Source organism: Oncorhynchus mykiss, chromosome 4, assembly GCF_057628025.1.
Source record: "Oncorhynchus mykiss isolate SJ-2025 chromosome 4, ASM5762802v1, whole genome shotgun sequence".
NCBI classification, from domain to species: domain Eukaryota; kingdom Metazoa; phylum Chordata; class Actinopteri; order Salmoniformes; family Salmonidae; genus Oncorhynchus; species Oncorhynchus mykiss.
The window spans coordinates 29317413-29341283 of NC_143025.1; the positions used below are offsets into that span (position 1 = coordinate 29317413).

A 23871-nucleotide genomic window follows, 5' to 3' on the forward strand; every position below is an offset into this window, starting at 1 on the left:
TAATTTGAATCATTTTTTAAGCTAAAATCTTTGTAATATTGTTAAAGTAACTAATTTCTAAATTTGAGTTGGTGTATGGATTCACAAAAGTGGTTTGAGGTGTACCGATTGTAATTATTACTCAATGGTTCTTTGATATGCAAAATAGATATAATGTTGATTAAAATGTTTGTTTGTTTTGTATTTAAATGGTGTGTTGATTACAATCTGTTTTCTTTCATTTCCTGAATAAATAAAGACCCATTCTGTTCGGACACAACATGCTTGCCGTTTTTCTCTGTGTTTGTCTCTATGGCTCTGCCTAATGTTTAGGACAGTTGTTCACAAACTTTTTTGATTACTGAACCACCAAATTAATTTTTCTTTGCCCGGAGTACCCCTGATGTACCTCCTCATGCATTTAACCTGTAAGCCTATGGTCTCATGAGTCTTCTCAAGTACCCCCATGGGTCCTTGTACCCGTGGTTGGGAACCACTGGTTTAGGATGCCATCGCTATTGCTTAGCTATTCTTGACTAAGCTACAGTATATAGGGAGAAATTACCCTCTGCTTTCTAGCCTAACTGTATAAGGCGTATTTTAGTTGTATGTCTGAATAGGAGTGTAGTGAGTGATATGAAACATACAGGTAACTGTCAAAATAAGTTAACACAAAGTACATTGAAAGCCTTTGCTTCCACACAGTTGTGGTTCCTGAGTTAATTAACCAATTAACATTCCATCATTCTTAGGGTCATGTATAAAAATGTCCAGTTGCCCATTGTTTATGGCTAGAAGAAGAGATCTCAGTGACTTTGAAAGAGGGGTCTCTAAGGAGCATAGGGGGTTTAAAGAGGGTGTGTGTGTGTGTGTCACCAGATCTCAACCCATTGAACACTTACGGGAGATTCTGCTGCAGCACCTGAGAGCATTTTCTACCAACAAATCTCCAAATTATGTAATTTCTCGAGGAAGAATGTTGTCGCATCCTTCCTATAGAGTTCCAGACTCTTGTAGAATCTATGCCAAGGCGCAGTGAAGCTGTTCTGGCTCAACACCCTATTAAGACACTTTATGCTGGTGTTTCCTTTATTTTGGCAGTTACTTGTATGTAATCTAGTCTTCTTGAAAAGTGATTAAATGTTGCGTTATAGATTGACCGAGCCAGAGGCTGGGCTCCACTGGGACTAGTAAATATAAGGCCAGGATCATTGTGCAGTCCATATGATATACTGCTTAGCACATCAAGCATCCTGAGAGAGTGTGGGAGCGAGGGAAGATAGTTTCAGAGTAAATGGGTTTTGAGATCAGTTTTAACAGATGGCCAGGTTTGACCATGACCAGGGTAAACGTGACAGTCATTTGCCCACTCAGAACACCTAGCTGTGTTTCCACTGAGAAATGGTGTGTCAGTAGCCAAACACCAGCCAGGATCCCATCCTACAGCACTCCTTTACCAAAGGCCCTATTTCCCCTCCTCTCTGTCCTTCTTTTACTGTATATATAGCTCCATCTAGAGGCTAAATGTGGCTATTGCTATAACTTCTCAGAGTAGCTAATATTGTACTTTACCTGAATGACCATGGAGTTACAAGAATCACACTCAAGAATTATGTATGGTGTGAAGAGTTGACTCTTTATGGTTGACTTTATGGAGGAAAAGGGTGTGTGTTCAGGCCTGCACTCTGAACTTGAGTCGGTGATAGTTGTTTTGCTTTGTGGAAAGTTTGTATGGAGACAGAGGGAGTGGATGAGGGAGAAAGAGGGAGCGGTGGGAGTGAAACGGAGAGGGGAAGGTTTACAAGACTCTGAAAGGGAGCAGAGAGACAGAGGGAGTCCTACACAGATGTTTGAGTACACAGGCGGAGGGTAGGAGAGAGACAGAGAGATTGAGTGAGACACTATGTTATCCAAGGACATTCTCCTCATTTCTCATCACCAAGGAGACAGGACTGTGACCAGGAAGGAGACCTGAGGATTGACACAAATATCATAATTTGAAGTCGTTCAAGTGGTCAACATGAGGAGCAGATCTCAAGCCTGTGGTAAGAGCATTCAACTGGCAAATCAGACATCTGCATGTTCCTTCATTCCATATGTTAAGTCAGTGCTATGATCACTAAGATGATAAGCCTAGTACCTCTGCACATTGATCTGGTATTGGTAGCCTAAATTTCAGTTTGACCAGCTTGAAGGAAATTTAAAGCTGTGAAAACTACCCAACATATTTCTGATAAGATTTCAGCTTGGATGCATTTTTATCTGGTTGTGGTACTCAGCTTTTAGAACTAGCTGGCTACCACCCGGTTACTCAACACTACAATTTAGAGGCTGCTGCCATATGTACATAGACATGGAATCTCAGGTCATTTTAATTATGAAACACTAGTCACTTCAATGATGTTTACATACTGTTTTACTCATTTCACATGTATATTCTGTATTCTACTGTATTTTAGTCAATGCCAGTCCAACATTGCTCGTCCTAATATTTATATATTTCTTAATTCCATTCTTTTACTTTCAGATTTGTGTGTATTGTTTTGAATTGTTAGATACTACTGCACTGTTGGAGCTAGGAACACAAGCGTTTCACTACACCCGCAATAACATCTGCTAAATATGTGTATGTGACCAATACAATTAGATTAGATTTGATAAAGATAGCACCTTTAGAGATGGTCCCTAACCGTGCACTAAAAGAAAGAAATCAAATTTCTCCCCTCCTGTTCCCAAGTCAAAATGTACATATGATGTTTTACTCTAAGAAATCCTTAATTGTAAATTATGCTATGTGAGAAGTTATAGACCTACAGTCAGTGTCCAGATTCCAGGCTTGTATTCTATTTAACCTATCTGAACCAGTAGCCTGCATTTTCCTTGGCTGGCCATTTTGAAGTCCCAATCGTGTGAGTGTCAAATGTGTATAGCGCCTTACAATCATCACACATAACATCGCCAGCACTGCTATCATCCTCTTTTACCACTTCACCAAATCTTTCCCAAACATTAGGCTACTGTTTTGGACCTCCGTTCTATTTATTTTCAACTCCCCATTTCGCAGCTTATCTGTTATTGAATTAAACTGCGACGTTGTCTTTTTTTGCCTCGCTTGGTCTACGTTAAAAAAATTCTGCCGAAGTTCCCAAATGCATTTAGCAATTGCAGTGTAGCCTATTTGGCGAGCGTAGCCTACACATCCTTGACACTTGCGTGATACGGCGAGTCCTACTGTAGGCCTAGTCAATCAATGTTATCTGCTACACTTGCATGACTGCTGGATCCACACACGTAAACACCATACAAAGTGCCTGGAATAATTGGTATAAATCTTTTTTTTTTTACACTTAAAAACATATTTATTCACGTTCATAGTAAACCTCCATATTTACTCACCTTCATAGTAAACCTCCATACTTACTCACCTTCATAGTAAACCTCCATACTTACTCACCTTCATAGTAAACCTCCATATTTACTCACCTTCATAGTAAACCTCCATACTTACTCACCTTCATAGTAAACCTCCATACTTACTCACCTTCATAGTAAACCTCCATACTTACTCACCTTCATAGTAAACCTCCATACTTACTCACCTTCATAGTAATTCTCCATACTTACTCACCTTCATAGTAAACCTCCATATTTACTCACCTTCATAGTAAACCTCCATACTTACTCACTTTCATAGTAAACCTCCATACTTACTCACCTTCATAGTAAACCTCCATACTTACTCACCTTCATAGTAAACCTCCATATTTACTCACCTTCATAGTAAACCTCCATATTTACTCACCTTCATAGTAAACCTCCATATTTACTCACCTTCATAGTAAACCTCCATACTTACTCACCTTCATAGTAAACCTCCATACTTACTCACCTTCATAGTAAACCTCCATATTTACTCACCTTCATAGTAAACCTCCATACTTACTCACCTTCATAGTAAACCTCCATATTTACTCACCTTCATAGTAAACCTCCATACTTACTCACCTTCATAGTAAACCTCCATATTTACTCACCTTCATAGTAAACCTCCATACTTACTCACCTTCATAGTAAACCTCCATATTTACTCACCTTCATAGTAAACCTCCATACTTACTCACCTTCATAGTAAACCTCCATACTTACTCACCTTCATAGTAAACCTCCATATTTACTCACCTTCATAGTAAACCTCCATATTTACTCACCTTCATAGTAAACCTCCATACTTACTCACCTTCATAGTAAACCTCCATATTTACTCACCTTCATAGTAAACCTCCATACTTACTCACCTTCATAGTAAACCTCCATATTTACTCACCTTCATAGTAAACCTCCATACTTACTCACCTTCATAGTAAACCTCCATACTTACTCACCTTCATAGTAAACCTCCATACTTACTCACCTTCATAGTAAACCTCCATATTTACACACCTTCATAGTAAACCTCCATATTTACTCACCTTCATTCCTTTGCACTTGTGTGTATAAGGTAGTTGTTTGTTAGATCACTTGTTTGATATTACTGCATGGTCGGAACTAGAAGCACAAGCATTTCGCTACACTCGCATTAACATCTGCTAACCATGTGTATGTGACCAATAAAATTGGATTTGATTGAAAATGTAATAGGCTAGAAACATTTATAATAGTAGTAGTCCACATCAGTACAATAGAGGTAGGTCTACCTGTATGAAAAACGAATATATAAACAGCACAAATCTGTGTGTAAACCGTGCATGGGATCATTTCCACGCAAAGTGTGAGATTTATCAATATGAACGTTTGCTTGAGAGTGTGCATAAATGTACGCACAGCCATGACCATGCGTATGCACATTGCCCAGTGCTGGAATAAGGGAACTGTTTGTCAAGGGTAGAATAGAGAATGGGGAAAATAATGTATATTGTATGTTGGAAAATGTGTGAATGTGAGAGTTCAAATTTTCGATTTCCATTGTCAATTCGTGCAACATGACAGGCTATATCATATAATTAGACCACATCAGTGCATTTGTTACAATAATAATCCATATAAAGTACAGTCATTTGATAAATGAGAGGTACGTGTGAAAGTGAAACCATTGTAGAAACACTATAAAAGACTGAGATAATGGGAAATTGAATCAGCGATGTCTGTCTTCCTCTGTTGGAAGATTTGAGACGTGATGCATTTCCAGCCTGGTCTCATAGACTAGACGTAACATAGTAAATGTAAATCCTGGACATTCAAATTAGTTTGATATGTTATGTTTGGCATGGTTACATAAGACTGATGGTTACCCAAATATTGCGAGTTTGAATCTCATCATGGACAACTTTACCATTTTAGCTAATTAGCAACTTTTTAACTACTTACTACTTTTTAGCTACTGTGCAACTACTTAGCATGTTAGCTAACCCTTCCCCTAACCCAAACCTTAACCCTTTAGCTAACCCTTCCCTAGCCAAGGCCGTGTACGAACACTGAGGTTGAGAACAATTGGTATTTATCATTGGTGATCTCCTACCGTGTGCGTATGACGCTCGAAGGATTGTTTGATAAATCACACTTTTTCTATGCGTATGAACGTTCTATATTCCGTTTGTACAAAGTATTTTAGAATGTTTTCTCTGTAATATTGATAAATGAGGCTCCACGACCCCCAGGACGCACATCACTGTGTGTGTGTGTGCGTGCGTGCGTGCGTGCGTGCGCGTATATGTGCGTGTGTTCAACCATAAAGCATTGGCATGTGTGAGAATAAAGTATGACTGTTTTACACAGATGATTTATATTATGTTCTATGGGTTATGATTCCCCTGATCATGAAGTTCTAAGTCTTCCATCTACATGACAGAGTGTTCATTATAGAGATCCTATTAAATTACTAGAGCAGCTATGTCATTAACCCTCAAAGTTCCAGAATGGTATGGAAATGGCAGCCATTGTGGTCAGGGAGAAATCCATTCCAGTCTAATTGGAATGACTGGCAGTAGAGGCATAGGTGATGCATTTCCTGCATTTACTTATGCAGGAAAGTAAGGCATGTGATATATCAGAAATTGTGTACTATAGCCTAACTATTGTCATCCTAAAATATTATCATACAATTATAAATAGGGTTTACACAGGTTTTATACCAATTGTCTGTATAACAGCCTCTAAAATGATCAAGGCTCAGGCCAAGACCCAGATGCAGATAGTACAAGTCTCAGAGTTCATTGTAGTTCAGAGTTTTTTATAGTTCAAGGGGCAGGAAAAAGGTAAGTTAAGGCAGGCAAAGGGTCGTAATCCACATCAGAGTCAGGCAGGTACAGGTCGGCGGGCAGGATCAGGGTCAGGACAGGCAGAAAGGTCAGAACTGGGAAGACCAGGAAAAACAAAAACTAGAGCACAGGAAACACGGGAACACGCTGGTAGAACTTGACGGGACAAGACGACCTGGCAACAGACAAACAGAAAACGCAGGCATAAATACACAGGAGATAATGAGAGGAGATGGGAGACACCAGGTGGGGGGTGGAGACAAGCACAAATAAAGGTGAAACAGATCAAGGTGTGACAAAGAAATATATGCAAACAGATAATAAATGTCTCAATGTTTGTTTTCTTGGAAAACTGTGTTAAAATATGATACAATATCAGTACTTTTTGAATTTAGAACTTGTCTGTCCCATCATGAACTGATTTCAGCATGTGTCTGGCAGTGTTGACTGCATTATTTTTATGGAATGCTGGCATATTGGCAGTAAATTTGAAAAGATATTGGATCATCCCACTTAAACTGGGTGCAGGTTTGGAGAGTAGCCTAACTAATTAGGCTTACATGTACAGTGCATTCGCAAAATATTCAGACCCCTTGACTTTTTCCACATTTCGTTACGTTACAGCCTTATTCTAAAAAGGATTCAACTGTTTTTCCCCTCTCATCAATCCATACACAATACCCCATAATGACAAAAGCAAAAACAAGTTTTATATTTTTTGGAGAATGTATTTAAAAGTGTATTAAAAACAGAAATATGACATTTACATAAGTATTCAGACCCTTTATTCAGTACTTTGTTGAAGCACCTTTGGCAGCGATTACTGCCTTGTGGCTTCTTCTTGGGTATGATACTACAAGCTTGGCACACCTGTATTTGGGGAGTTTCTCCCATTCTTCTCTGCAGATTCTCTCAAGCTCTGTCAGGTTGGCTGGGGAGCGTCGCTGCACAGCTAATTTCAGGGATGTTCGATCGGGTTCAAGTCCGGGCTTTGGCTGAGCCACTCAAGGACATTCAGAGACTTGTCCGAAGCCACTCCTGCATTGTCTTGGCTGTGTGCTTAGGGTCGTTGTCCTGTTGGAAGGTGAACCTTCGCCCCAGTCTGAGATCTGGAGCAGGTTTTCATCAAGGATCTCTCTGTACTTTGCTCCGTTCATATCTCTCTCAATCTTTTCAAGTCTCCCAGTCCCTGCCGCTGAAAAACATCCCCACAGCATGATGCTGCCACCATTATGCTTCACAGTAGGGATGGTGCCGGGTTTCCTTCAGACGTGACACTTGGCATTTAGGCCAAAGAGTTCAATCTGGGTCTCATCAGATCAGAGAATCTTGTTTTTTCATAGTCAGAGTCCTTTATGTGCCTTTTGGCAAATTCCAAATTGGCTGTTATGTGCCTTTTACTGAGGAGTGGCTTCCGTCTGGCCACTCTACCAAAAAGGCCTGATTGGTGGAGTGCTGCAGAGATAGTTGTTCTTCTGGAATGTTCTCCCATCTTCACAGAGGAACTCTGGAGCTCTGTCAGAGTGACCATCGGGTTCTTGGTCAGTTGATTGCTGATTGCTCAGTTTGGCCGGGCGGCCAGATTTAGGAAGAGTCTTGGTGGTTTCTTCCATTTAAGTATGATGGAGGCTACTGTGTTCTTGGGGACCTTCAATGCTGCAGAAATGTTTTGGTACCTTTACCCAGGTCTGTGCCTCGACACAATCCTGTCTCAGAGCTCTACGGACAATTCATTCAACCTCATGGCTTGGTATTTGCTCTGACATGCACTGTCAACTGTGGGACCTTATATAGACAGGTGTCTGCCTTTCCAAATCATGTCCAATCAATTGAATTTTCTACAGGTGGACTCCAATCAAGTTGTAGAAACAGCTCAAGGATGATCAATGGAAATAGGATGCACTTGCGCTTTATTTCTAAGACTCTTAGCAAAGGGTCTGAATTTTTATGTAAATAAGGTATTTCTGTTTTTGCTTTGCCATTATGGGGTATTGTGTGTAGATTAATGAGGAAAAACATGTATTTAATCAATTTTAGAATAAGGCTGTAACGTAACAAAATGTGGAAAAAAGAGAAGGGGTCTGAATACTTTCTGAATGCACAGTTACATTACTAGCAAAAATATTGTAATCAGATTAGGCTACAGATACTTTTGAAAAACGAAATGATTACTTCTTGGATTATTTCTAAATTCAGAAAGGATGTTTGCAAGAGAAAAAATACATGATGACACCTTTCTGTTTACTCAATGACATTCAATTCATCATTGAAAAAAGGTGCAAGTTTAAGTTTCTTCCAACTGAGCGAATCTAACCACAAGTCAGAGACCACTAATGATGACACACCAAATGCATTTGATGGATCCTTTTTGTCTTCATCTAATGCCTCTTACGGGGAAAGTAATCCAAAAGTAATTGAAAGTAATTCGATTACGTTATCCAAAATTTACTGATGACAATATTGGACAGGTAACTAGTAACTTTAAGGGATTACAATTAGAAAGGAACCTACCCAACCCTGACTGGCTGGCTAGCTAGCTAACAAACATACTGTGCAGATTATGTTTTACACAATAACTTATCACAGCACTAGCTGACCACTGGTTTACCAACTCCGTTTCCAAAGTGGTTGACCTATTGTACCATCATAAGAAAGTTCATGTCCATTCTCGTATTCTAAGTCCTAATTATATGGTGTTCATCCTGTATCTCTAATATCTGACAACAAACTTAGCTGACATCTTCTTTACTAGAAGCCATGGAAACCCAATGTGTAATGGGAAGTAAACCATATTTACGACCAAAACACACATTAGCATCCACATATCCCCCCCCAAAAAAACACACTATTGTCAGAGACACACTGACGTGGAGCAGATGTACAAACACAGACAGAGACACAGACCCAATATGCTCACGCCCAGAAACCCACACATACACAAACAGCAGACACAAACACAAAACAACAACAGCAGAATTACAGGCGTGAGCATTATCCAGATCTCAAAAACATCTGTACCTGTCTGAATCTACGGTTCAGGTTTCTGTTACATTACTGATATATTAACTATATTATAAGTGCTGAAGCTGGAGTAAACTCAAAATACGTTTTCCCACAGCTGCTTACAATTACCGCAATACGTGTTTTTTGCATATTATTTACAGTATTATTATCATGGAATATAACATAATATAATAATGTTATTAAGCATATCTAACAACCCTAGTGAATTGTGCTTGCCTTTGGTGTGTAACTAAGTCAAACTTCATTTGTATGATTTAGGCCTTATGACTTATTACATTTGACCAAATAGTATCCAGATACAGTGTGGGTGCCAGAGGGAAAGAGGCGTCCATGATGTGCTCTCTTATGTCCCTTCCATACAGCCCAGTGCACCCCAGTCCTTACAGAACTAAGTTACATCTCTTTCTGTCTCTTTCTAAATCATCACTGATCTCATTGCTGCATAGCGCAATCATCCACCTCTTTTAATAACATTATTGCTATTGCACACTGTCAGTGTTTAGTGGATCCAAGAGCAGATAACACGGCTGTGTTTCTGTGTGTGTCTAGAAGGTTATTTCCCGATTGGGTTGCTCTGACAAAGTTGTTTTGGCTGTTGTCATAACTAAAGTATTGGCTTGGCACCAAGCAAGGCTTCTCTTACTGCATCCGCTAAAACATGACCTGTGACTGGCGGGCTGAAAACAGAGAAAGAGAGAGAAAGAGTCCAACACTCAGCGCTGTTCATTAGGACCCACATCTGGCCCTGTGGCTGTAGTTCAGCAGAAGTGTTGAGGTGTGTAATCTTGATTAATCTTTCAGTGTTTGTCGCTCTGTTTAAGGCATGTGTTGTTTTACAGGGGAATCTGCTGTTTTTTATAGTGCTGTGACTAATGCCTATCTCGTCTAATGTCTAGTCCCTACAATTGTATCTGAGTCTGTCTGCTCTGGCTAGCTGACACTAGAACTATCTCCTCTCCCGCCAGGAGACTGTTTTGTCTTCATATCTGTTTGTACCTAATAACTGCAATCTAAACTGGGCTGTTTCTCAATTTAGAACTTAGAAGAAAGTTCTCAGATTTGTTAGATTTATATGCACACTACCATTATCAGAGCATGTCATCTGTTTGTGAATGTGGATGTTTGAGGTTGTGTATTACATACCTTCTCTCTCTCTCTGCCTCCCTCCCTCTTCAGAGGTGAGGATGTGGCTGTTTGTGGCCGTGGCTTTTCTTTGCCAGTGTGCGATTGGTCAGCAGATGGAGGCCAAGGTGAAAGGAGCTCCGCCCCGTCTGATCTGCAGTGCTCTGGGGTTACCAGGGAGACCAGGTAAACCTGGCCCAAACGGGCCTCCAGGGGAAAATGGGAATATGGGAATCCCAGGAAGAGACGGAAGAGATGGCAGGAAGGGAGAGAAAGGAGAGAAGGGTGAAGCAGGTACAGTACTGACCTTGTATAACTCCATAACACATATCCACACAGTTCACATATTGAATCATACTGTATATTTACGTATTGTCTACATTAGCTCTATCAACATGTAATACAATACATGGCCAGATTTGGCAGTATCACCACAACATTGATTGGAGTCCACCTGTGATGAATTCAATTGATTGGACATGATTTGGAAAGGCACACACCTGTCTACATGAGGTCCCACAGTTGACAATGCATGTCAGAGCAAAAACCAAGCCATGGGGTTGAAGGAATTGTCTGTAGAGCTCCGAGACAGGATTGTGTCGAGGCACAGATCGGGGGAAGGGTACCAAAACATTTCTGCAGCATTGAAGGTCCCCAAGAACACAGTGGCCTCCATCATTCTTAAATGGAAGAAGTTTGGAACTACCAAGACTCTTCCTAGAACTGGCCGCCTGGCCAAACTGAGCAATTGGGGGAGGGAGGTGACCAAGAATCCAAACTGAGCATTCGGAGGAGAAGGGCCTTGGTCAGGCAGGTGACCAAGAACCCAATGGTCACTCTGATAGAGCTCCAGAGTTCCTCTGTGGAGATGGGAGAACCTTCTAGAAGGACAACCATCTCTGCAGCACTCCACCAATCAGGCCTTTATGGTAGAGTGGCCAGACGGAAGCCACTCCTCAGTAAAAGGATCATGACAGCCCGCTTGGAGTTTGCCAAAAGGCATCTAAAGACTCTCAGAACATGATAAACATGTTCTCTGGTCTGATGATACCAAGATTGAACTCTTTGGCCTGAATGCCAAGCGTTACGTCTGGAGGAAACCTTCCCCACCGTGAAGCATGGTGATGGCATGTTGGGATGTTTTTCAGCGGCAGGGACTGGGAGACTAGTACAGAGCGGAGCAAAGTACAGGGAGATCCTTGATGAAAACCTGCTCCAGAGCGCTCAGGACCTCAGACTGGGGCGAAGGTTCACTTTCCAGCAGGACAACGACCCTAAGTACACAGCCAAGACAATGCAGGTGTGGCTTGGGGACAAGTCTCTGAATGTCCTTGAGTGGCCCAACCAGAGCCTGGACTTGAACCCGATCGAACATCTCTGGAGAGACCTGAAAATAGCTGTGCAGCAACGCTCCCCAACTAAACTGACAGAGCTTGAGAGGATATGCAGAGAAGAATGTGAGAAACTCTAAAAATACAGGTGTGCCGATACTCAAGGCTGTAATCGCTGCCAAAGGTGCTTCTACAAAATACTGAGTAAAGGGTCTGAATACAAATGTGATATTTAATTTTTTTATTTTTTATACATTTGCAAAAATGCATGTTTTTTTCATTATGGGGTATTGTGTGTATATTGATGAGGGGGAAAAAGTATTTAATGCACTTTAGAATAAGGCTGTAAATTAACAAAATGTGAAAAAATGGAAGGGGTCTGAATATTTTCCGAATGCACTGTATGTCTTACACAGCCATATTTTACCAGGCAGACCATGAGCCAGACAGATAAAGTTATGTGTGGTTTAAATCAAAATTTGTGTGTGAGGTGTGGTTTAAATCCAAGATTTCTATGTGTCTGTACTTCCCAGGCAGTTTCCCTTATTTGGGGTGTGTTTATATTTTCCCCACTGTTTAGATGCCTGGTTCTCCTGCTTTGGAGTGATTCAGTCTAAGACTTTATACGGGTCAGCGCTGCCATAGAAGCTGAAAAAAAGTTAAGTCACTGCCTCTGTTAGTGTCGTCCAAGTACTTCATGGCTTTAAGTCAAGTACTTGAGACATGAGCTCCCCTAAATGCAACAAAAGTCAAATTTGATGGGGTCTCTAACCATTCTCATATTTGTTTCAAATCAAATTTTGGACTGCTACAGTGGTACAAATGAAAATAAAAGCTTTTTCTAAATTAAACAAACACCCCCACCTTCTGTGTCATCCTTAAAACCAGTTACAGTTGGTTCAGGTTATTTCAATCGCATTCATCTCTCTGTTTCTCTCTCTGTCTGTCTTGAGTTTTCTAGCAAACTGTCAACATTGTATTGACTAGGTCCAGCCCGCTAGCAACTTGCAACATTATCAACTCCCAGCTATAACCTGACGTTCTGAGAACCATATGTTTCCTAGAGCTTGGTGAGAGCGTGGTTGTCCTATGGTTAATTGGCCACACCTGATCTTAATGAGTCCTTGTTTCCTTTGAAATTGGGTCTTTTTGAATAGACTAAAATGAATAGCTATGTATGAGTTAAAAACCATGGCATGCTAGCTCCGTCTTGGTGGCACAGTGGACTTTGATAGCGAACAGAAGATCATAGGTTTGAATCTCACTGACTCTATGCCACAATAAAAAATATGTGTTTGATTGATTAATGCCTAAGCAAATACAATTTTATGTTTCCTATCTGTGCTTGGAGTTCATAAAAGTTAACCCAAACTAAGCTAGCAGTGTCATTGAAACATGCTCTCAGAACATTATTCCAAAAACTTTCAGGGAACCATAGTAAAAATGTTCTCAGAACCTCCCTGCAACCTAAAAATAAACATTCCCAGAACAGGAAAAATGTTCACTTCAGTTCTCAGAACATTTACAAAACTTTTAATTTGACCAGTCAGGAAACTTATGGCTTCGTTCCCAGAACCAATGGGAAACCAAAAGCATACTTTCCTACAACTTCCAAGGAAACAAAAGTGCTAGCTGGGCTGGGTCCAGCCCTATAGCGACCTTGCAACATTGTTTCAACCTGGCCCTCACAGTTTCCCACGCCAATGAGCTCAGGACAGACAATTTCTTTATACAAAATGGTTCATTTGTCAGCAAGAAGCATCAATTCATTCAGGCTACAAGAGTTTATGCCTGATGACAATTGCGGAATGTCATTACACTTTTTGCTGATAGCTGAATTTGCTGATCGCTACTGTACTTTGAGTAAAAGTTTACTTGCTATGCCTGCGATACGTGGTTGTCCCACCTAGCAATCTTAAGATTGATTCATTAACAGTAAGTCGCTCTGGATAAGAGCAGTGGTGGTGTAACGGTTTTCCTCCTCCTCTTCGTCTGAGGAGGAGAAGCGAGAAGGATCGGAGGACCAAGATGCGGCGTGGTAAGTGTTCATGATGTTTATTTTAAAGACAAACTGAACACTAAAATACAAAAACAATAAACGTAATGTGAATAACCGAAACCGAAAACAGTACTGTGTGGTGAACAGACATAGAAACAAACACCCACAAACAAACAGTGAAACCCATGCTACCTAAGTATGATTCTCAATCAGAGACAACTAATGACACCTGCCTCTGATTGAGAACCATACTAGGCCGAAACATAGAAATCCCAAAATCATAGAAAAACAAACATAGACTACTCACCCCAACTCACGCCCTGACCATACTAAATAACGACAAAACAAAGGAAATAAAGGTCAGAACGTGACAGGTGGAAAAAGTACTCTGTTATACTTGTGTAAAAGTAAAGATAACTTTATAGAAAATTACTAAAGTAAAAGTGAAAGTCACCCAGTAAAATACTACTTGAGTAAAAGTCTAAAAGTATTTGGTTTTAAATATACAGTTGAAGTCGGAAGTTTACATACATTTAGGTTGGAGTCATTAAACTCGTTTTTCAACCACTCCACAAATTTCTTGTTAACAAACTATAGTTTTGGCAAGTCGGTTAGGACATCTACTTTGTGCATGACACAAGTAATTTTCCAACAATTGTTATCAGACAGATTATTTCACTTATAATTCACTGTATTCCAGCGGGCCAGAAGTTTACATACACAAAGTTGACTGTGCCTTTAAACAGCTTGGAAAATTCAAGAAATTTATGTCATGGCTTTAGTAGCTTCTGATAGGCTAATTGACATCATTTGAGTCAATCGAAGGAGTACCTGTGGATGTTTTTCAAGGCCAACCTTCAAACGCAGTACCTCTTTGCTTGACATCATGGGAAAATCAAAAGAAATCAGCCAAGACCTCAGAAAAAAAATTGTAGACCTCCACAAGTCTGGTTCATCCTTGGGAGCAATTTCCAAACGCCTGAAGTGGTCCCACGTGGTACACGTTCACCTGTACATACAATAGTATAAACACCATGGGACCACACAGCCATCATACCGCTCAGAAAGGAGACGTGTTCTGTCTCCTAGAGATCAACGTACTTTGGTGCGAAAAGTGCAAATCAATCCCAGAACAACAGCAAAGGATCTTGTGAAGATTCTGGAGGAAACAGGTACAAAAGTATCTACATCCACAGTAAAACGAGTCCTATATCAACATAACCTGAACGGCTGCTCTTCAAGGAAGAAGTCACTGCTCCAAACCCACCATTAAAAAGCCAGACTACGGTTTGCAACTGCACATGGGGACAAAAGATCGTACTTTTTGGCCATAATGACCATCGTTATGTATGGAGGAAAAAAGGGGAGGCTTACAAGCCGAAAAACACCATCCCAACGTGAAGCACGGGGGTGGCAGCATCATGTTGTGGGGTGCTTTGCTGCAGGAGGGACTGGTGCACTTCACAAAATAGATGGCATCATGAGGTAGGAAAATTACGCGGATATATTGAAGCATCATCTCAAGACATCAGTAAGTTAAAGCTTGGTCGCAAATGGATCTTCCAAATGGACAATGACCCCAAGCATACTTCCAAAGTTGTGGCAAAATGGCTTATGTACAACAATATCAAGGCATTGGAGTGGCCATCACAAAGTCCTGGCCTCGATTCTATAGAAAATTTGTGGGCAGAACTGAAAAAGTGTGTGCGAGCAAGGAGGCCTATAAACCTGATTCAGTTACACAAGCTCTGTCAGGAGGAATGGACCAAAATTCACCCAACTTATTGTGGGAAGCTTGTGGAAGGCTACCTGAAATGTTTGACCCAAGTTAAACAATTTAAAGGCAATGCTACCAAATACTAATTGAGTGTATGTAAACTTTTGACCCACTGGGAATGTGATGAAAGAAATAAAAGCTGAAATAAATAATTCTCTCCACTATTATTCTGGCATTTCACATTCTTAAAATAAAGTGCTGATCCTAACTGACCTAAGACAGGGAATTTTTACTAGGATTAAATGTCAGGTATTGTGAAAAACTGATTTTAAATGTATTTGGCTAAGGTGTATGTAAATGTCCGACTTCATCTGTACGTATGTATCAAAAGTAAATGGAATTGATAAAAATTTACCAAAAAAGTATCAAAAGTAAAAGTATCAATTGTTTCAAAATTCTTACACTAAGCAAACCAGATGGCACAATGTTCTTGTTTTTTTTATTGACTGATAGCCAGGGGCACACTCCAACATTCAGACATCATTTCCAAATGAAACATTGGTGTTTAGTGAGTCCACCAGGTCAGAGGCAGTAGGGATGACCAGGGATGTTCTCTTGATATGCATGTGAATTGGACCATTTTCCTTTCAAAATGTAACGAGCACTTTTGGGTGTCAGGGAAAATGTATGGAGTAAAAAGTACATTATTTTCTTTAGGAAATGTAGTGAAGTAAAAGTAAAAGTTGCCAAATGTACAGATACCCCAAAAAAACGACTTAAGTAGTACTTGAAAGTATTTTTACTTAAGTACTTTACATCACTGGATAAGAGCATCAGCTGAATTACTAAACTGTTTCTTTCCCTTCATCAAATGGCAGGTGCACAGTGCACTGTTTGGACGCGCAGGTAGCCTACTTTTTGAAGTGAATTGACAATCAGATGAAAACATCATGACTGGTTGTGTTTATGCCATATTAAAAGGTAAAACACGTTTACCCTGAAAATAAATGTCTTTACTATTAGGCCCATAAAAAATAAAGCACATGCACAAACAGGAAGTACTTTGAAAAAAATAGAGACCCCAGGTATAATTAGCATTCTGGCTTTAAGATAAATCCTGCATTAGTATCAGATGCAAAACATACTATATCAATGAGCCGTAAATGTCAGGCTCAAAGTACCTGCGTTCTGCATGATATTCTTTTACAGATTTACAGATTAAAAGGAACCGAGGCACGCAAATCCACACAGACGCATTCTCAGACACACACATCAGAATAGCACTCATTTTTGCAGACATTCAGTACATGCACACACATGCATCCTGTCCATTCTTTCCTAGCTCCAAGAAAATGTATTGTGTGATGGTTTGGTTTGATACAGTCACAGATCTCACCACACTGTACACCAGTCAGTGCAGCAGTGTCTGTAGATTGTGGCTGGATTCCAAGGGTGACATAATAACCGAGGATGAATGTGAGGCACTGAGCCTATTCACTAATAGTATTGTTGAACATGCACAGGGAATCATCTTACTCATATTACAAATAGATCATCAATGCTGGTCTAAAGTGACACCCATAACTGTTATAGAATGTGTCAAAGGCACACAGCTAGAATTACAGTCAGTCTGATCGCCAACTGTATCTCTCTGTTTCAGGGGTAAAGGGGAAACTCGGCCCAACGGGTAAACGTGGCGAGCGGGGTGTCCGGGGTCCAGGGGGGAAGAGAGGTCCTGATGGAGAATGCGGGGACGGGGGCCAACCAGGGCCACCAGGGCCCCTTGGGAAGAAAGGGGACAAGGGCCAGCGAGGACCACTGGGTATGGCAGGCATCTGCAGGTGTGGCAGCCTGGTGCCTAAAGCAGCCTTCTCTGTGGGAATCACCAGCAGTTACCCTGCTGAGAAGGAACCTATCAAGTTCAACAAGGTCCTCTTCAATGAGGGAGGCCACTACAACCCAGAGACGGGTAAGTTCATCTGCGCCTACCCGGGCATCTACTACTTCTCCTATGATATCACCCTGGCTAACAAACATCTGGCCATCGGGCTGGTGCAGAACGGACAGTACCGCATCAAGACATTTGATGCCAACACAGGGAACCATGATGTGGCCTCTGGGTCACTTGTGATGTTCCTGAACCCAGAAGACGAGGTGTGGCTGGAGATCTTCTTCAAGGACCAGAATGGCCTGTTTGCAGAAGCAGGGTGGTCTGACAGCCTGTTCTCTGGATTCCTGCTCTATGCAGACACAAACTACCTGGACTCACTAGCAGAGGACTACGCATAGTGACTTATAACGCTCAATAAAGGACTGAGAGGGCTGAGTTTGTAGCCTCCCCTTGACATATTTACAGTATCTATATTTCAGCATGTATTATTTATATACTATATAACTATGTGGGTGTCCATGTATGCAAGCGTGTGTGTATAAGCTTATGTATTGTGGCGTGAGAAAGATACATTTTTTAAATGTTTGTTTACAATGTTTGTTCGGAGAAAAAGGTCTAAGTATCTCAAAGTGATATGTTTCATTAATAAAAGTAATGATATGCACTCAGTCAGTAATGAATCTACCCTGTACTCTCTTTTCAAAGTATTGAATAGTATTAGAGTTGAAAAATATTAGTGTTGAAGGCACAAGTACTATACAGCCAGTGCGGAGATATGATATACAGTTGAAGTCGGAAGGTTACATACACCTTAGCCAAATACATATAAACTCAGTTTTTCACAATTCCTGACATTTAATCCTAGTAAAAATGTCCTGTCTTAGGTCAGTTAGGATCACCACTTTATTTTAAGAATGTGAAAAGTCAGAATAATAGCAGAGAGAATGATTTATTTCAGCTTTTATTTCTTTCATCACATTCCCAGTGGATCAGAAGCTTACATAAACTCAATTAGTGCTTGGTAGTGTTGCCTTTAAATTGTTTAATTTGGGTCAAATGTTTCAGGTAGCCTTCCACAAGTTGCCCACAATAAGTTGGGTGATTGTGGCCCATTCCTCCTGACAGAGCTGGTGTAACTGAGGTTACAGGTTTTTATTTATTTTTTATTTAAACTATTCCACCTTTATTTAACCAGGTAGGCCAGTTGAGAACAAGTTCTCATTTACAACTGCGACCTGGCCAAGATAAAGCATAGCAGTGTGACACAAACAACAACACAGAGTTACATATGGAATAAACAAATGTACAGTCAATAACACAATGTAAAAAAATCTATACACAGTGTGTGCAAATGAGGTAAGATAAGGGAGGTAAGGCAATAAATAGGCCGTAGTGGCGAAGTAATTACAATTGAGCAATTCAACACTGGAGTGATAGATGTGCAGAAGATGAAAGTGCAAGTAGAGATACTGGGGTGCAAAGGAGAAAAATAAAATAACAATACGGGGATGTGGTAGTTGGACGGGCTATTTTCAGATGGGCTATGTACAGGTGCAATGATCTGTGAGCTGCTCTGACAGCTGATGCTTAAAGTTCGTGGGGGAGATATAAGTCTCCAGCTTCAGTGATTCTTGCAATTCGTTCCAGTAATTGGCAGTAGAGAACTGGAAGGAAAGGAATTGGCTTTGGGGGTGACCAGAACGTGTCTCCTTCCTGAGCAGTATGATGGCTGCGTGCTCCCACGGTATTTATACTTGCGTACTATTGTTTGTACAGATGAACGTGGTACCTTCAGGCATTTGAAAATTGCTCCCAAGGATGAACCAGACTTGTGGAGGTCTACAATTTTTTTTCTGAGGTCTTGGCTGATTTCTTTTGATTTTCCCATGATGTCAAGCAAAGAGGCACTGAGTTTGAAGGTAGGCCTTGAAATACATCCACAGGTACACCTCCAATTGACACAAATTATGTTAATTAGCCTATCAGAAGCTTCTAAAGCCATGACATCATTTTCTGGAATTTTCCAAACTGTTTAAAGGCAGTCAACTTTGTGTATGTAAACTTCTGATCCACTGGAGTTGTGATACAGTGAATTATAAGGGATATAATCTGTCTGTAAACAATTGTTGGAAAATTACTTGTTTCATGCACAAAGTAGATGTCTTAATTGACATGCCAAAACTATAGTTTACCGAGAGTGTAATGTAACACATGTTAAAGTTATCATTGTAAACTGACTGTAATAAACCAGTTCGTCCCTATCAGCACAATCATTACCCTTTACTCTCTCTATAATATCCCAGCAAAATACTAGAGATATGGCAGATAGTCGGACTCTGCAGCCAAGTAATCAAGTCATCTAATTCTACTACCCATAGATTATCATTGTGGTCTGGTCCAGCTGATTGAGAGCAGTATGTGTTGAAATCTTCCCCATGTGTTTTTTGGCGTGATTTCAAGAATTTTTGAAGAATTTATGTTCCTGTTATCTTGTTTACCATCAGAGAATATTGCTTCTCTCATCACATAAAAAGTATGCAGGTGATTATGGAGGAGCTGTTAGCTCATAAAAATTGAAAGAAACCTGTACAGACATGAGGGATGTGTGGGGGGGGGGGGGACCAGGACAATTCACAGTTGAACTCACTCAGTTTATCTCAACGCTGATTGTCTATTATTATTATTGTTTCTTTTTTTATCAAGAGAAGCCAAATGGCTTCCCTTGCATTCAATGCTACGGTTGGCAACAATGTCATACAACAGACAGCATCAGATAGATGGCCTACACATACCGAGTCAGAGGGATGCTGTTTCGCTCGCTCAGATACATTTACCTCTTGTGAACTAAAAGAAAATGGTTAAACAAAGAGAGATGAAAGATAAATTATTTTCTTTTTTTCCTTTGATTAATCGTTTTGTTATTCTCTGGGTAGAAAAATCTAGCTAGCTAGCTCAGCCTTTCATTAGCTAGGCATTCAGAAGCTGGGCAGAAGGCCTTTGCAATTCAACTGTATTAGAGCAGAATTTGAGTGTTGTGGAAGCAACCAGTCACATTTTGACTTGCAATGGGTGGGACCATTTAGAAAAGAAAGTGACGTGTCTAGGCCTTCTACTGAATGCGCAAGAGAAAATAATCAGTGGCACAAGCAGTAGTTTTCCCACGCTAAAGCTAGCTAGCTTTTGTTGTTGTAGTGTGACAATGGCGACAGTGGCTGCTGCAGCTGTTATGAACTTCAAGGTGGATGTTGTTGGTCATTTTTTTGTAATGTCTACTGTTTGCTGATGATCTGGTGCTTCTATCCCCAACCAAGGAGGGCCTGTAGCAGCATCTAGATCTTCTGCACAGATTCTGTCAGACCTGGGCCCTGACAGTAAATCTCAGTAAGACAAAAATAAATACAAATACAAATTCCATCTAGACAGCATTGCCCAAGAGCACACAAAAAACTACTTGAGTCAGTTATAGAACCCATTGCCCTAAATATTCAGAGAATCTCTCCCGTCACTAAAAAAGTCACCCCACAAACAAGCTGAGTATCTGGATGTGTGTACAAAACACTGCAGGAGATATTTAGGGGTCATTTTAGTGTCCTTTGCTGACAACCCCAGCAAAGGACTTCAGTCGTATTCGTCTGAACAGGTTGCAGAGGGAGGATCCAGAGCTGTTGCGGGCCTGCCATGAGAGTGGTGTTCAGTACAAGGACCTTGATCTGCCCAGAAAACTCACTTTGTGGAGAGAAGAAAGAACCATGCTTTCACAGTGGCCAGTTATTTTAGTGAAGAGAATGTGAAGATAATGTGACTAAGAAGGTGACTAAGAAGGTGACCAGCGCTGTGGAGAGGGTGACGTCTGACTACCACTCTGGTTCATCCTCAGATGAGGATAGTAGTCTCAGCGAAACCTGTCTTCCCCCTACCTTCCCCCAAAATTGCCACACATAGCAGGTAATCTACCCAGCTGCTTCTTTGTGGAGTCCTCCAGTGCCCAAGCAGGAGAAGATGGGGCCTGGTAAAGCACATAACGGCCTTCCATGTCCTCCTCACTATGGCTTCAGACCCCAAGGCAGAACGACCCAGCCCTTCAGACACAACGGCTGGGCTCTGCCTGGCCAGAGAGGGGGGCACGGATACTGGGGTGGCACTCCAGGCCAGGCTTACTGTTAGGGGCGGCAGGGTAGTGGTTAGAGCATTGGAATAGTAACCGAAAGGTTGCAAGTTCAAATCCCTGAGCTGATAAGGTCATTCTGCCACTGAACAGGCAGTTAACCCACTGTTCCTAGGCTGTCATTGAAAATAAGAATTTGTTCTTAACTGACTTGCCTAGTTAAATAAAGGTTAAAAAAAATAAAAAAAATAAAAAGGGACCACTGTAGCAAGTGTTGACCTTAGTATTAACTTGTTCCAGGTGCACAGGTTCCCTGAGCTGTTGACGGTAACCACTAGAACAAGCAATAGTTCATGGGCGGTAGGTTGCCTAGCTGTTAAGAGCGTTGTGCCAGTAACCGAAAGGTTTTAGCAGACTAGTTGAAAAATCTATCAATGTGCAAGGCACTTAACCCTAATGGCTCTGGATATGAGCGTCTGCTAAATGACTAAAATGTAAATACAAGTAATGCATAGTATAAATAAAAATGACACTTAGGCCCTAATGCACACAGTAAAAACAGAAACATTAAGTAAGACCCCAAAGGCTGTGTTTACACAGCCAGCCCAATTTATGTTTTTTCCACTAATTGGTATTTTGACCAATCACATCAGATCTTTTTCAGAGCTGATCAGATAGGTCAAAAGACCAATTAGTGGGGGAAAAAAAGGTAATACTGCGTCTTTGAATGGCTCCATGCATTTATCCAAACAGGTCTGGACAGGGTTGATCTTTACGCATGGATGTTTTATTGATGTTGTTTTTATGTCATTGTAATATTATATTGTAAATAACATTTAGTATAAGTCTAAACAATACCAAAGTTTTGAAAAATTAACATGCTGAGAGAACGACCGTGGTTTAGTTTCCTCCAAATCTTTGATCAGCAATAATTCACTAACGGAACCTCTAATATGATAACCGATTGCAAGACAAGTGGTCAAATTAGGGAAAGGCATGGATAAAAATGACAGTCGATAAACAAGTGCAAAGGATCACGCATGTTAAGCAAATACTATGTCTTAAGTGTCTAGAAGTAGCCTAAAGAGTCCTTCTTACTGTACATAATTATTGGACAGTGGCCTCGCCCATGCTTACAGAAGCTATGTGCCTTTACGTATCAGTTTGGACATCTTCTGCACTTTATTGATAGCTGGGAAATGCTTGAAGATTCACAAAATACATTATGATAAAATGTCATAATAAATGTGAAAAAGATTGCATTATAATACCACTGTATTGTCATATCTGATACACCAACTGAAATAGACTATTCAAATAGGTTGTGGGCGAGGGGGACAAACAAGAAAAGTGGAGACATGGGGTTGTGTGGGTGAGATTTGAATATGACACTGTTCATTCTGGCTAGATCTAAAGGTACAGGGGGAACATTAGGCCAGTGGAGGCTCATTAGGGGAGAAAGAGAAGGACCCTCCTCCTCAGTGAATTTCAGAAAATGTTTAATAGTGAAGCATTTAAAAACTTATCCTTTTTATATAAAACTATACTAAATATATTCACACCTGTCAATATAAGGTCTCACAGTTGACAGTGCATGTCAGAGCAAAAACCGAGCCATGAGGTTGAAGGAATTGTCCGTAGAGCTCCGAGACAGGATTGTATCAAGGCACAGATCTGAGGAAGGGTACCCAAAAATATCTGCAGCATTGAAGGTCCCCAAGAACACAGTGGCCTCCATCATTCTTAAATGGAAGAAGTTTGGAACCACCAAGACTCTAACTAGAGCTGGCTGCCTGGCCAAACTGAGCAATCAGGGGAGAAGGGCGATGGTCAGGGAGGTGAGAGAGAACCGGATGGTCACTCTGGAGCTCTGTCAAGAGTTCCTCTGTGGAGATGGGAGAACATTCCAGAAGGACAACCATCTCTGCAGCACTCCACAAATCAGGACTTTATGGTAGTGGCCAGACAGAAGAAACTCTTCAGTAAAAGGAACATGACAGCCTGTTTGCAAAAAGGCACCTGAAGGACTCTCAGACCATGAAAAACACAATTCTCTGGTCTGATAAAATCAAGATTAAACCTTTTGGCCTGAATGCCAAGTATGGAGGAAACCTGGCACCATCCCTAGTGAAGCATGGTGGTGGCAGTATTATGCTGTGGGGATGTTTTTCAGGGGCAGGAACTAGGATACTAGTTAGGATCGAGGGAAAGATGAACAGAGCAAAGTACAGAGATTCTTGATGAAAACCTGCTCCATAGCACTCAGGATCTCAGACTGGGGTGAAGGTTCACCTTCAACAGGACAACGACCTTAAGCACACAGCATAGACAGCGCAGGAGTGGCTTCGGGACAAGTCTCTGAATGTCCTTGAGTGGCCCCATCTAGAGCCCGGACTTGAAACCGATCAAACATCTCTGGAGAGACCTGAAAATAGCTGTGCAGCGATGC

At 40.9% G+C, this 23871-nt stretch overlaps 1 protein-coding gene, 1 long non-coding RNA gene and 1 pseudogene across 3 annotated transcripts; 2 read left to right on the forward strand and 1 right to left on the reverse strand.

The window, feature by feature from the left end:
* The first annotated feature begins 1789 nt into the window (after positions 1–1789).
* LOC110521647 (complement C1q tumor necrosis factor-related protein 7-like) lies at positions 1790–17987 on the forward strand. 2 transcript variants are annotated; one of them, XM_021599339.3, is made up of 3 exons: positions 1790–2024; positions 10434–10673; positions 17087–17987. In XM_021599339.3, the coding sequence occupies exons 1-3, from the start codon at positions 2000–2002 to the stop codon at positions 17713–17715; spliced, it is 894 nt and encodes a 297-aa protein (XP_021455014.3). In that variant the 5' UTR covers positions 1790–1999; the 3' UTR covers positions 17716–17987. The 2 variants fall into 2 exon arrangements, with proteins under 2 accessions (XP_021455014.3, XP_021455015.3); XM_021599340.3 differs by lacking the exon at positions 1790–2024 and adding an exon at positions 9897–10032.
* On the reverse strand, positions 6189–10586 carry LOC149983975 (uncharacterized). The gene is made up of 2 exons (XR_016495194.1): positions 10401–10586; positions 6189–6408 (listed from the first exon to the last, which is right to left on the reverse strand). It is a non-coding gene; the product is annotated as an uncharacterized LOC149983975 (long non-coding RNA).
* A 2529-nt stretch (positions 17988–20516) lies between the features above and the next one.
* Positions 20517–21481, forward strand: LOC110522774 (protein BTG3-like; annotated as a pseudogene).
* The last annotated feature ends 2390 nt before the right edge of the window (positions 21482–23871 follow it).

Bases quoted from the DNA above. Each gene is read 5' to 3' on its own strand.
- LOC110521647 (XM_021599339.3), top strand. From the start codon at position 2,000: ATGAGGAGCAGATCTCAAGCCTGTG. The intron at 2,025-10,433 runs GTAAGAGCATTC...CTCCCTCTTCAG, and splicing joins GAGCAGATCTCAAGCCTGTG to AGGTGAGGATGTGGCTGTTT. The intron at 10,674-17,086 runs GTACAGTACTGA...TCTCTGTTTCAG, and splicing joins AGGAGAGAAGGGTGAAGCAG to GGGTAAAGGGGAAACTCGGC.